The sequence below is a fragment of the Camelina sativa genome, chromosome 20 (assembly GCF_030686135.1).
Source record: "Camelina sativa cultivar CO46 ecotype springtype chromosome 20, ASM3068613v1".
NCBI lineage: Eukaryota > Viridiplantae > Streptophyta > Magnoliopsida > Brassicales > Brassicaceae > Camelina > Camelina sativa.
The window spans coordinates 1,908,611-1,921,226 of NC_141899.1; the positions used below are offsets into that span (position 1 = coordinate 1,908,611).

A 12,616-nucleotide genomic window follows, 5' to 3' on the forward strand; every position below is an offset into this window, starting at 1 on the left:
CTCATTGTGAAAAAAAATGTAGACAAAAAGAGTTTGACCTTGTTGTTCACTAACTTGTGTCGTCGTTCAAGTACAACGCATGTGTGGGTGTGGGAAAAAAAAAAGAATATACTTAGTTTTTATTTTTTAAATACGCTTTTAAAATAATGAAAAGCCAAATAAGACCGATCAGGTCAAAAGAAAAGCCGTAAAGAAAATCCAACTTAATTATAAAAATAAAAATAAAAAATAATAATCTCTTTTACCAAACAAGATACAGAGACTTTTATAGAAAAAAATAAATAAAAATTTAATATTTTTTTCTCTTTCATCAAAGATCGATATATAAAAATTTAATTCTAAAATTAAATATAATAAAAACAAAAAAGCTTTCTTGTTGAATTGAATTGTACATTGGTTTAACGTAGTAGAGCGAGAGAGAGAGAGCACTTGTGGGGGGTTTTTTTTTTAGATTAGACAACGTAACTAAAACTGTTTCGTGTTTGTCTGTTTTGTTCTTCTTTCTCATCGTTGCGGTGCTTCTTTTTCTCGGGAAAATCCATTGTGGGCTTTCCGGGAAAGTTTTGTCAGATTCGTAAAAAAAAAAAAAGGAATTTTTTCAAAAAAGGAGGAAATAAACAAAAATCCACAGAAGCATCCAAACAGATTTTGTGTGTTATCCCCATTATTGAGATTCTTTGTGATCAAATTACAAATCGTTTTTGATCGTTTTGGCAAGAATTTATCTTCAAAGTCTCAACCTTTACATTCTTCTTTCAATTTGATCTCTTCTTTTTTCTTTTTTTGGTAAGTAAAAAAAAATCAAATCTTGCGGGTAGATTTAGTTTTTGATTCGGAAGCTCTTCTCTCTCTCTTTTGATTGTAATAATCCCAAATCTTTGTTCTTCTTCTTCTTCTGAGAATAAAAATTCTGACTTTTGCTTGATTGCTTTGTGGTTGAATCCGATTGATTTTGTTCGATCAAATCGGATTCAAAAAACCGATCAAAGTTTCAATTTTTTTTTGACGGTTACGGTTACGGAAGCAATGAAAGCATCAGGTTCGTTAGAGAGCTGGAGAGAATATTTCCGGCGAGGAGATTCCGATATATTCGGGATCATCGATCATGCGATCATGGTCGCTGCTACTGATTGTCCTAACAAATTCAAATCTAGGAGAGACAAAATCGCCGAGCTTTTGTTCTCCTGTAGAGTCAGTCGTTGCGTCGGATGCGACCACCTCGAGCTTTCTGTTCCCGGAGAGGACGACGACGAGGCTAATCTTGGAGCCGCCGGAGGGAATGGTGACGGTGGTGGAGCTGCGGCGGAAGATTATGAGGTTGGTGGTGGTAGTAAAGAGAGTAAAGCTAACAGTAGCAGAGGAGATAACAATCATATCGATGAGATGAATTTGAATAGTAATAATCAGATTGTTAGCAATTATACATTTGATGAAGCTGAGGCTTTGAGTGATGAGATTGAAGAGTTCTCTGTGATTTCTAAGGAGGTTGGTAGGATCAAAGAGATCTTGCTTAATAAAGAATTAGAGGTTTGATCTCTACAAAAGTCACAATCAATCTTTTTGTTAAGTTTCCATCAAAATGTGTTCTGATTGTTTTTGTTCTTCTTGTTGCAGCCAAACTCGGTGTTACTCGAATCTTTGAGACATCTTAAGTTGATGTCTTTGAATGTTGATATTCTTAAGGTTGGTTTCTTGGTGGAATAAGTTTTTGTTGATCTGGAAGTTGAGTGATGATGTTTAAAAAGGTTGTGCGATTAATTCTCGCAGAGTACTGAAATTGGAAAGGCTGTTAATGGCCTGAGGAAACATGGTTCTGATAAGATTCGCCAACTCGCTAAGACCCTTATCGCGTATGAGTTTTTTGATCTTTCCATTAAGCCATAAGTTTGGCTATTCTTTCTTACTCTTTTGGAATGTGAGATTGAGTTTTTTATGTTGTGGTTTATGCAGAGAGTGGAAGGAGTTAGTTGATCAATGGGTGAATACCACAAAGGAAATTGCTGGTAATTGCGCTCTCTCTTTACGATCCTTTGATGATGTCTTATAGGCTACGTACATGACTTATAATATATGGTTTCTTGAATTAGATCCATAGTGTTTGGTTCTAATTTTGTGTTTAAAAACAGGTGCTGAAGGTACACCAGAGTCTGCAAACCCATCTGTAGTTGATGAAGAAGAGGAGTTCCCATCGCTTCCTTATGATGTTGATATCTTTACACCTGAACCAAACGGATTTGAAATCTCACACTTCTTTGATTCCTTAGACGTTGATGGAAGTGAGTTAAAACAAACTACTCTCTTGTTTGTTTGATACCATGTTTTAAGCTCATATGTTCGGTTGATTAAATCTTTCCGGGGGGGATGTTTGTATCAGATCCTCGTAACTCTGGGGAATACAACACTAGCCGAGAACACGAAAGAAGACCACAAAATATCGCCAAGAGAAGACCTGAGGGAACACAGATGAGGATACAAGATGCTCCTTTTAGATCTATTAAGCCATCATCAGCTACTGGTTCTGATGGGATTAGGAGACCTCCAAAGCAAAGTACAGATCAAAGGATGAAGAACGAAATGGTATCTGTTCACAAGTCTGAAAAACCCATGATCCAAAGGAAACCGCTTGTTTCAGAGCAGAAACGGAAAGCTCCAGGACCTCAACAAGAAGTGAGTGTGGAAACAAAGCTCTTAATATATTTTTTTAATCATATTCTTGGACACAGAGTTGATAGTGTTTTTTTGTTCTTGTCCCTTGCAGAAACATAAAGGTCTTGACGCAGATGAAAGGTTTGAGTTTGCAAAGAGGAAACTTCAAGAGAGCTACCAGCACCACGAGAATGGTTCGTTTCTTATACTTACATTCTTATTACAAGTTTTTATAATACATTCTGAGAACAGATGAACTGACAAGCATACAAATGTTTGTGATCTTGCCACAGCCAAGAAGCAGCGAACAATACAAGTACTTGAAATGATCCCAAAGCAAGGTAATGCACAGAAACCTCAGCTCAAGAGACCTGGAATGGGCAACAGGAATTGGACAAATGGGCGGAAATAGCTTCTTCTCTTTCAAAATGGTGAATAACACTCAATGGCGAAAGACATGATCACTACATATACGTACGTACCACACATATCAGCGATCACTGGTGCAATAAAAGGTAAAACAGATTCTAGCTCCACAAGCTGGAGAGATAAAACAAGCAGAGGAGAAAGAACAGATTCCAACATAACTTTTACTTTGAACATAACTGTTTACTCCTCTGTTTTGTTCTGTCTTGGATTCACCAACTGCAGCAGATAGGATCCCCACAATTATTGTTACTTTATGTGTTCTTCTTCTACTACATTCTTGAGACTTTTCGGTACAGTCCCGGTTTAGTTTCGGTTTTGGGACGCAGAGAGAGGTCCCTTTTTACATATGATATAAAAAAAACTGTAAAAGAAGGTAGAAAAAGCTCATTCGAATAGACCGGCTCTTCACCTAACTTTTGTATAGTAGTATAATGTGAAATGGTTTGGGACACAATAGAGAAATGATGACGACATTTTTTTCTCCAAATTAGTAAATATATTTAATGTTATGAATGTGATTGTGACCCAAATGTTGTTATATCATTTATGCATATGAAATTGAAAAATAGAAAACAAGATGCATTGCATTGAAAGGCTTAAAGAAGGTGGGTGGATAAGAAAAGAAGAGAAGAGAAAGGTGTTGGTGGTGGGAGTTAACGTGGATGGATAGGAATGTTGCATTGTGGTCTTTGTGCGTGTTTGTGTTATCATATAATATAATAGTATTGTTATATATATCTTGGTGTTACGCGTTCACGCATTTCACCACATGTACCACGTGGAGTTCTACACCTTCCAATCTTTCATTCTTTCTATTTTATTGAAGGAGAGAATAAAACAAACAGTTGGATACTTTGGATAGAGAGAAAAATCTTATTTATGGTCACGATTTTATTTTGTGAAAAAGGAAACGTACTTTTATAGTTTGATAGAGAAAGTAACCCAAACACCTACTATTTTGGACAATAACGAACGTAATGATTTTGGCATTGTTGGTAAATCGTATGGACAGGATGTATTGGTTGTTTTTGTAGAAGTTTAGCATGTGATGAAAATACAAAAACTGTAGTCTGTATACCAAACTGAACAGACATTATTAACGTTTAGCAAATTTCAAAATTAACAAGTTAAATCATAAGCTTAAAGTTAAACAAAAACCGTTTACTCCAAAGCTCTTAAGTTTTAAATCTCAAATGATACTATGGATGCAGCTAAATTTTTAGTAATTACATTAATTAGATCTGAAATTACATTTTTTGGGAGTATGACTATAAGATGGGTCATTATTATGATTAAGTGATAAATTATCCATCGAATCAACATGGATTTTATTACTAATTTAAGAATCAATTTATAATGAATAGTTGGCCGATTATACATATCATGTACTTTAGTTTACACTTATTTTTTATGTGAAACATTCTAATAGGATTAATGAATGACTCAATATAATGTGTAGCTCTTAGTTAATGATATTTGGTTCCTAGTCAATGGAATAGGAAGACTTAAATATAAATGAAGCATGTGAAGAAAATAAAGAAATATATGGAGTTGAGAAATTTTGACTATTTCGTGAATTGACCATAGCGATTACCTACAGCGGCGTTTTTTCTTTACATGCAGAAGTCGACATAAAAAAAAAGTATCGCATCGGTTCGGCCGACATATAATATTTTAGGTTACCATTTTATATATAATGTGCAATTTAAGATAAATAAACAGCTAATCTTTCCAAAATTCCTTACGTCGTAATCAATGGTGAGATAAAGAATGAACTCATGAAGAGTTGACAAATGAAACAATTAGGGAATAGTAAGCTCTATATTGCGGCTCAAAGGGGCTATCCAAATGCAAGATATTAGGTATCTTTAGGTAGTGATGATTGATGGAATCGTTTAGGCCCAAACTAAAAGAGTCTGCTCCAACATGCATATTCACTCGAAACAGTTAAAAAGGATTTTAATTGCTGTGGGATCTAAAAGGCAGATACAATATAATTTGGTATAATTACCATATCTTCACGTTTGATATTAACGTTAGTCCGCTGATTTTTCATCATTGAGAACGTTCACCAATTTTTTTTTTAAAGATTGATTTCACTTTTATAATATTAGTCAACTTGTTTGAGTTTGACTTGGTCTTATCTGATATACTCTCCGATCGACATTGTTCGCAAACATTAACAGTCTTAACAGATTTATGCGTACAAAAGAAAAAGAAAAAAAAAAAAGGAAAACAACAGATTTATGATTAGTTGATATAAAACCTTAACATTACTAAGTGAAATTTTCAAAGAATTTGAGTTAATTGTTGGAGTCTTAGGTTGTAATAAAAATGATTCACCATTATATTTCGTTAGGTTGAAGTCACCATTTATAACATCAAGTATGATTACATGTGATCATTCATACGAATCAGTATTTATAAACGTAACATAACTCTGAACTAAACTTGATTTTTTTGTTAGGTGGAATCTGAAACTTAATTGAGGAAATATATATATATTTTTAATCAACGTTCTCAAAGTATTTGAGACCAGTAAAATATAATATATGAGGTAATTCCACCGGTGTTCAGTGGGGAAATCAATTCCTAGTTTATTAAAAAATCAACATAATTTATTCACAAGAAATCTTGAAGAAGATAGTACAAAACTGTTTGTTTGAGTTTTATAAACAGTAAAGAGTAAATTGTTTGAGTTAAATGTTGATCAAATCACAACCAATGTGTCGCCCGACTCTTGTTGTAAGGATAAGAAGCATTTGTGTTCCAACTCCACCATCTGTCCTCCATCTGCTTGATCAAATCTGCACCTCCGGAAACTTTACATTTTCCGGTCGGAATGAGGATAAAACAATTACTCAGACTCTCCAAAAAAGAGCCAAAATAGAGTCTAAAGTCATAGAAACTGAAGAGAAATTAAAGCTTACCTTCCATCGATGCCTACGAGAAGAACATTGTTCTCTGATCCAAAACCTACAATGAACTTGGTAGAAGCTGGCAACGAGAACTGAGCAAACGACCGCTCATTCTCGTACAAATACTTCGGTAAGATCCCTGTTATGAATGACGACGAAGGCTCCGGATTAAAACTAAGAATGTCAGGTCTCAAACGAAATACATGGAGAGTCCCTTTTTCACTTGACGCAGCTACCCATTTCAGATTCGAAGAGATTGCAACGTTATAGATCTCTGCTCTTTCCATTCCTCTCCGAAACTTCACCAAGAAAACCAAACATATATATCAAACTACTTAAGCAATTTACAAAACATATATAATCACATAAAAAAAAAACCGCAAATATTTAGGGTTTAATATAAAATTTATAGGGTTAAAGTAATTTACCTCTTGTAAGAGAGTACCATCAAGGGCGTTAAAAATCCTGATCAGAGTTCCTTTCGTGCTAGCCGTCGCAAGTAGACTTCCATCGGTTGTCAAAGTCATGCAAGCAATATCAGAATCGTGTGCTTTGATAAATTTGATTACATTCCGTTTCAAGTCATGGACCTGAACTTGTCCTGGATGAAACCCGGACAAGCCAAGACTGCTTTCGTCTCCACGTGAGAGACGCAACACAATCCTTTCGGGTTCACGATGGTTTCAATCAGACAATAAACCTTAAGGTTGTTGAAATTGTAGACATAGATGTTCTGTTTCAAGACAACCACAATGTGTTCTTTCGTCAGTTTCACGGCGACAACTTCTGACTTAAAAGCGAGTTGGCAGAAACAAGAGTTCATGTGGTCGTCCCAAACGAAGAGTTTGTTAGGAGGGTACTTGGAATTATTATAACCGTTGCCAACAAGAGCAAATAGGTTAGAAAGGAAGAGCATCTCAGCTGTTTTGAAGCCTGATTCGTGTGGAGCACGGCTGATGCTTTTCTTGATCATTGGGTTGCAGCTATACACATCGAAACCACCATCTGTTCCCACTATGAAACCGCTACAATCCTGGTTCCAAGCTACTGATAACACCTTCAAGTCACCCTTGGCTTCGTCACGTGGCGAATGGGAGGTTTCCGATTTCGAAAGCGTTAATATTCGACGGACTCCACGGACTGTGGAGATCATGGAATTCAATCTTTTTTTTCTTTTTCAAAACAAAACCACAGAAGAAAGAGCGAAGAGACGAGACGATATGCTTAACTTAGAATATCAAACGCTTCTCATGAAAAGTTGGGAAATCTTTTGTTGATAGTTTGGTACTTTATAAAGTGATGAAAGATTCCTAAATAGAGTATGAATAGGAAGAGACTCCAAACGATATCAAATCTTAAAATAATACTTTATGAAAATTAAAAACTAACAAATTAATATATATATTTTTTTTGATAAAGAGCAAATTAATATCAAAACTAGATCTGATGATCTCATTAAACAAAAACACGACTTCATCTAAAAACATATTTTGATAAATATTAAGATCACCTTTTCACACTCAAATTGTGTTTATCCCCTTTTTAATAAAAGGTAAGTACACAACTTCAAATTGGTAGACCATATAATATTAATATAGGTTATAACTAAAATTAATTATTTGATAGGTTATATGGATTAATTATTTGATAGCTTATATAGATTTAGGATTCTCCTTTTTAATAAAAGGGAAGTACACAACTTCAAATTGGTAGACCATATAATATTAATATAGGTTATAACTAAAATTAATTATTTGATAGGTTATATGGATTAATTAATTGATAGCTTATATAGATTTAGGATTCTCCTTTTTAATAAAAGGAAAGTACACAACTTCAAATTGGTAGACCATATAATATTAATATAGGTTATAACTAAGATTAATTATTTGATAGGTTATATGGATTAATTTTTTGATAGCATATATAGATTTAGGATTATGATCCTCTTAAAAACTAACTAAGATTAATTATTCGATAGGTTATATGGATTATTTTTTTGATATTCCAAAGAATCCCCTTTTTAATAAAAGGGAAGTACACAACTTCAAATTGGTAGATCATATAATATTAATATAGGTTATAACTAAAATTAATTATTTGATAGGTTATATGGATTAATTATTTGATAGCTTATATAGATTTAGAATTTTCTTTTTTAATAAAAAGGAAGTACACAACTTCAAATTGGTAGACCATATAATATTAATATAAGTTATAACTAAGATTAATTATTTGATAGGTTATATGGTCCTAAAATTAATATGTGCTATACTATAGGTTAAGTAATATAATTAGCAATCAATATACAATATATAATATTAAACACTAAACAAATCAAACAAAAGTAACAAACAAACATTGATTTTTTATCACACAATTTAATCCGCGTTATACCACGGGTTAAAATCTAGATATACTAGAATCAGGTCCGGCCCGCCGCACATTCCTATGACACAAACGTATTGGGCCTCTAATTTTTTTTGAAATTTTTAGTAAAAAAGTTAGGCCCAACTAAATATTTATATTGCAAATATAGGTCTCATTTTTCAAAACATTTAAGATTTGGTCTCAAATTTTAATCTTTATCTATCTATTATTCCAAAAATAGGCCTCTATTTTATGAGCTCTTAAGATTATATTTTAACTTTTAAAATTTATCTTATAAAATCCATTAAAAAAATGTTTACGTATTGGGCCTCATTTTTTGCTGGACCGGCACTGACTAGAATATATCTTACATAATAGATGTTATTTTCATAAGTCATATTCAGTATATGATTTCATATCATAGTATTCCATAAAAAAAAAACTTTATAAAAAAATAAAAAAATCACATACACGATATTTTAAATAAAAAATACTAAATAAACAAAAAAAAGAATTTCAACCCGTGCTCTCTAGCACATGTCATATTCTATATTAATATTTGTTAAAGCCATAAAGGGTTTTCATTAAACCTAAATGGATACAATGTTTTGAGTCAAAATACACCTTTGCCTTGGAAAATTTAATGAAATAAACTGAACCCAACCTACACTCACGGCCGACTTAAAAACGAAAGGGGAATGGGACTTAAATCAAACAACTTAGAGGGAACCGATCGATGACTCATGTGAATTGTTGTTATATGATCTTCCTATAGATTTGGGATGTCGAGAGAGTCGTTTGCCAAGCAATGGTGATGATGTATTTTTTTTTAGTACGGTTGACTCTCGGATGCTTTAGCCATTGGCGAGTTGTATGCAGTAGGCGCATAGGTCATTATCTTCACTTTGCTTCATTCGGGATTACATTCTTTTTTCTATTTTGTTTTGTAAAACGCCATCTAATCGTTAAAGCAAGTCCTCAAGTTTCGGAACAGATGATGTGTTTTTGTCCATATATTCAGAGATTTGAGAAGACAGTTGATGGTTGCTGCAAAATCATTCAATTGTAACAGTAAAAAAAGAACTCAATCATGAGTCTTTAAGGCAGAGGTGAAAAATCATAATACTAATGTCACTTCATAGTCAATCTTCATGGATTAATAAACCATCATTACCTATTATTCAATCAGTTACACCAAACCAACCTAATAAATTGAGAAGAACTTCAAAAAGCAAATCTCATAGTACAGACAGCCATACAGTGCTATATTCTCTCATAAATCAAATATTTTTGATCCTCTCTTCTCTTGTGTTCTTGACACTTTATGCACCTAATTCTGTTAAATGCAATTTATCAAATTTATAGAAACCCCACTTGCAGTGGTTGGTTTGGTAAATAATCTCTCCATACAAAATTCACACACTTCACTTTTTTAGTGGTGAAAAGTCTTGCAGACGGGTCTCTTCAAAACCCAACATAATTAACCTACTTTTTTGGTAAATGTTTGTGGATAACTGTTTATAGTATCAAAATATGCAACACAGTAGAATCGGACGACCAGTGAAAAATTAGAATACTAATTAAACTCATTTTTGCTGTTAATTTTTATAAACATTCTTGAATAATCTGATGATGAGATCGATCACTACCTTTATTTTCTTGATTTGCATGCTGTATAATGCAGAGCAAAGGAAAAAAGCAAAATATTCTTTAATTTTATAGTGTCTTTTGTCTCTTAAAGAACAAATGAAAGAAGCTAAAAATGGGATGCTTTTGCTTTTCTTTCCCTCCTTTCTTTGCGGTGTCTTGCTTTTTATTTTCCTTTACATATAATTTCGAATTTTGAATCTTACCTTTTTAATTTATTAAAAACAACTCATTATGTTTACTTAACAATGGATTCAAACCAACTAATCATTGATTTTTTCATCTTATTTGAGCTCACTTTTTCTTTTTAACTCTCTTTACCACATGCAAACAAAACACTAAGTACAAAACTTTCATAAGAAACTCAATTTTCTCTTTCACACACAGATCATCTCATGGAGTGAGTAACCAAAATTAGCTCAAACATGACCTCTTCTCACACTGTCTTCGCCGCCTCCACCTCCTTCTGCTTCCTCTTACTCGCTGCAACAGCTGTTTCGGTTTCAGCAGATTTAGCATCAGACGAACAAGCCCTTCTCAACTTTGCAGCATCAGTCCCACACCCACCAAAACTCAACTGGAACAAGAACCTTTCTCTCTGTACCTCATGGATCGGCATCACCTGCGATGACACCAACCGCACCAGCCGCGTTGTAGCTGTTCGTCTTCCCGGTGTTGGACTCTACGGCTCAGTCCCTCCTGCTACATTAGGCAAACTAGACGCTCTTCAAATCCTTAGCCTCAGATCCAACTCTCTCTTTGGAACTTTACCTTCCGATATACTCTCACTCCCTTCTCTTCAATACCTTTACCTCCAACACAACAACTTCTCTGGCGAACTCACTAATTCTTTGCCGTCGATCTCCACTCAGCTTTTTGTCTTGGACTTGTCTTATAACTCTTTCTCCGGTAAGATTCCTTCCGATCTACGGAACTTGTCTCAGATCACTGTATTGTACCTTCAGAACAACTCTTTTGATGGTCCCATTGATTCTCTTGGTCATCTCCCGAGTGTAAAAGTTGTAAATTTGAGCTATAACAACTTGAGTGGACCCATCCCTGAGCATCTCAAGGGCTCGCCGGAAAATTCTTTCATTGGAAACTCATTACTATGTGGTCCACCTCTGAACCCATGTTCAGGAGAAGCCATGTCTCCATCTTCAAGCTTTCCAAGACCGTTGTTAGAGAATCTGCATCCTGTCAGGAAGAGACAGAGCAAGGCTTATATAATCGCCATTATAGTCGGATGCTCTCTAGCCGTTCTTCTCCTTGCAACTGTTTTCTTGGTTTGTCTGTTGAAGAAGACGAAGACAGAAGATGGCGGCGAAGGAGGGAGAACGCAGATGAGTGGAGTGAATAGCAAAAAACCGCAGGACTTCGGAAGCGGAGTTCAAGATCCAGAGAAGAACAAGCTCTTCTTCTTTGAAAGATGCAATCACAATTTTGACCTTGAGGATCTCTTGAAAGCTTCTGCTGAAGTTCTTGGTAGAGGGAGTTTCGGAACGGCCTACAAAGCCGTGCTTGAGGATACAACCGCGGTTGTGGTGAAACGTTTAAGAGAAGTCGTGGCAAGCAAGAAAGAGTTTGAACAACAAATGGAGGTTGTTGGGAAGATTAACCAGCATCCGAATTTTGTACCGCTTCTTGCTTATTACTATTCGAAAGATGAGAAGCTATTGGTCTACAAGTATATGACGCAAGGAAGCTTGTCTGGGATCTTACACGGTGAGTCATTAGGAAGTCAAACCCTAACTTTCTTTTTGTAATTTAAAGCTTGTAGGTCACGAAACGTGGTGGTTCTTTTTTTATCGGACAGGAAACAGAGGAGGAGTCAGAGGAGTAGACTGGGAAACGCGGATGAAGATCGCGGCAGGGACTTCAAAAGCAATCTCTTACCTTCACTCTTTGAAATTTGTTCACGGAGACATAAAATCGTCCAACATACTTCTCACTGAAGACCTTGAGCCATGTCTCTCCGACACATCTTTAGTCACACTCTTTAACCTCCCAACTCACACACCGCGAACCATCGGCTACAATGCTCCAGAGGTGATTGAGACGAAGAGAGTCAGTCAAAGATCTGACGTTTATAGCTTTGGTGTGGTGATTCTCGAAATGCTAACTGGGAAGACACCTTTAACTCAGCCTGGTCTTGAGGATGAGCGTGTGGTCATTGATCTTCCGAGATGGGTTCGGTCTGTTGTGAGGGAAGAGTGGACAGCAGAGGTTTTCGATGTGGAGCTCTTGAAGTTTCAGAACATTGAAGAGGAGATGGTTCAGATGCTTCAGCTTGCGTTGGCCTGTGTCGCAAGGAATCCAGAGTCGAGGCCAAAGATGGAAGAGGTTGCGAGGATGATTGAAGATGTGAGCAGATCTGATCCGATGCAGCAGTTACAGCAAAACAGAACGTCCTCAGAGGCTACTTCGAATGTCTCTGAATGATTTCTCATTCCTACCAAAAGTTATCAATTCCACTTCTGTCTTATTGAATGATGTACTTTACTTTGTATCGTAGTTTAGTGCGTCGTGATCAAATTCTCGTCCTGTGAATTTGAATCTCTTTGATTTTTTGTTATAAATAATTTCGCTTTTTATCTTAGATTAAT

The 12,616-nt window shown here is 35.2% G+C and overlaps 2 protein-coding genes and 1 pseudogene across 4 annotated transcripts; 2 read left to right on the forward strand and 1 right to left on the reverse strand.

Annotated features, from left to right (window-relative positions):
* The first annotated feature begins 205 nt into the window (after positions 1–205).
* On the forward strand, positions 206–3,562 carry LOC104768709 (putative mediator of RNA polymerase II transcription subunit 26b). 2 transcript variants are annotated; one of them, XM_010492741.3, is made up of 8 exons: positions 206–1,527; positions 1,615–1,683; positions 1,768–1,850; positions 1,951–2,003; positions 2,127–2,276; positions 2,375–2,667; positions 2,759–2,840; positions 2,940–3,562. In XM_010492741.3, the coding sequence occupies exons 1-8, from the start codon at positions 1,027–1,029 to the stop codon at positions 3,056–3,058; spliced, it is 1,350 nt and encodes a 449-aa protein (XP_010491043.1). In that variant the 5' UTR covers positions 206–1,026; the 3' UTR covers positions 3,059–3,562. The 2 variants fall into 2 exon arrangements, 1 of the variants encoding a protein (XP_010491043.1); XR_015592657.1 differs by having other exon boundaries at positions 258–1,527; positions 2,088–2,276.
* Positions 3,563–5,759: 2,197 nt separating this feature from the next.
* Positions 5,760–7,163, reverse strand: LOC104772126 (autophagy-related protein 18e-like; annotated as a pseudogene). Its single transcript, XR_015592121.1, has 3 exons — positions 6,422–7,163; positions 6,006–6,292; positions 5,760–5,897 (listed from the first exon to the last, which is right to left on the reverse strand). The product of XR_015592121.1 is annotated as an autophagy-related protein 18e-like (transcript).
* A 3,059-nt stretch (positions 7,164–10,222) lies between these two features.
* On the forward strand, positions 10,223–12,609 carry LOC104768712 (putative leucine-rich repeat receptor-like protein kinase At5g05160). The gene is made up of 2 exons (XM_019242165.2): positions 10,223–11,735; positions 11,827–12,609. Exons 1-2 carry the CDS (start codon positions 10,436–10,438, stop codon positions 12,450–12,452), a joined length of 1,926 nt encoding a protein of 641 aa, XP_019097710.2. The 5' UTR covers positions 10,223–10,435; the 3' UTR covers positions 12,453–12,609.
* Positions 12,610–12,616: the final 7 nt, after the last annotated feature.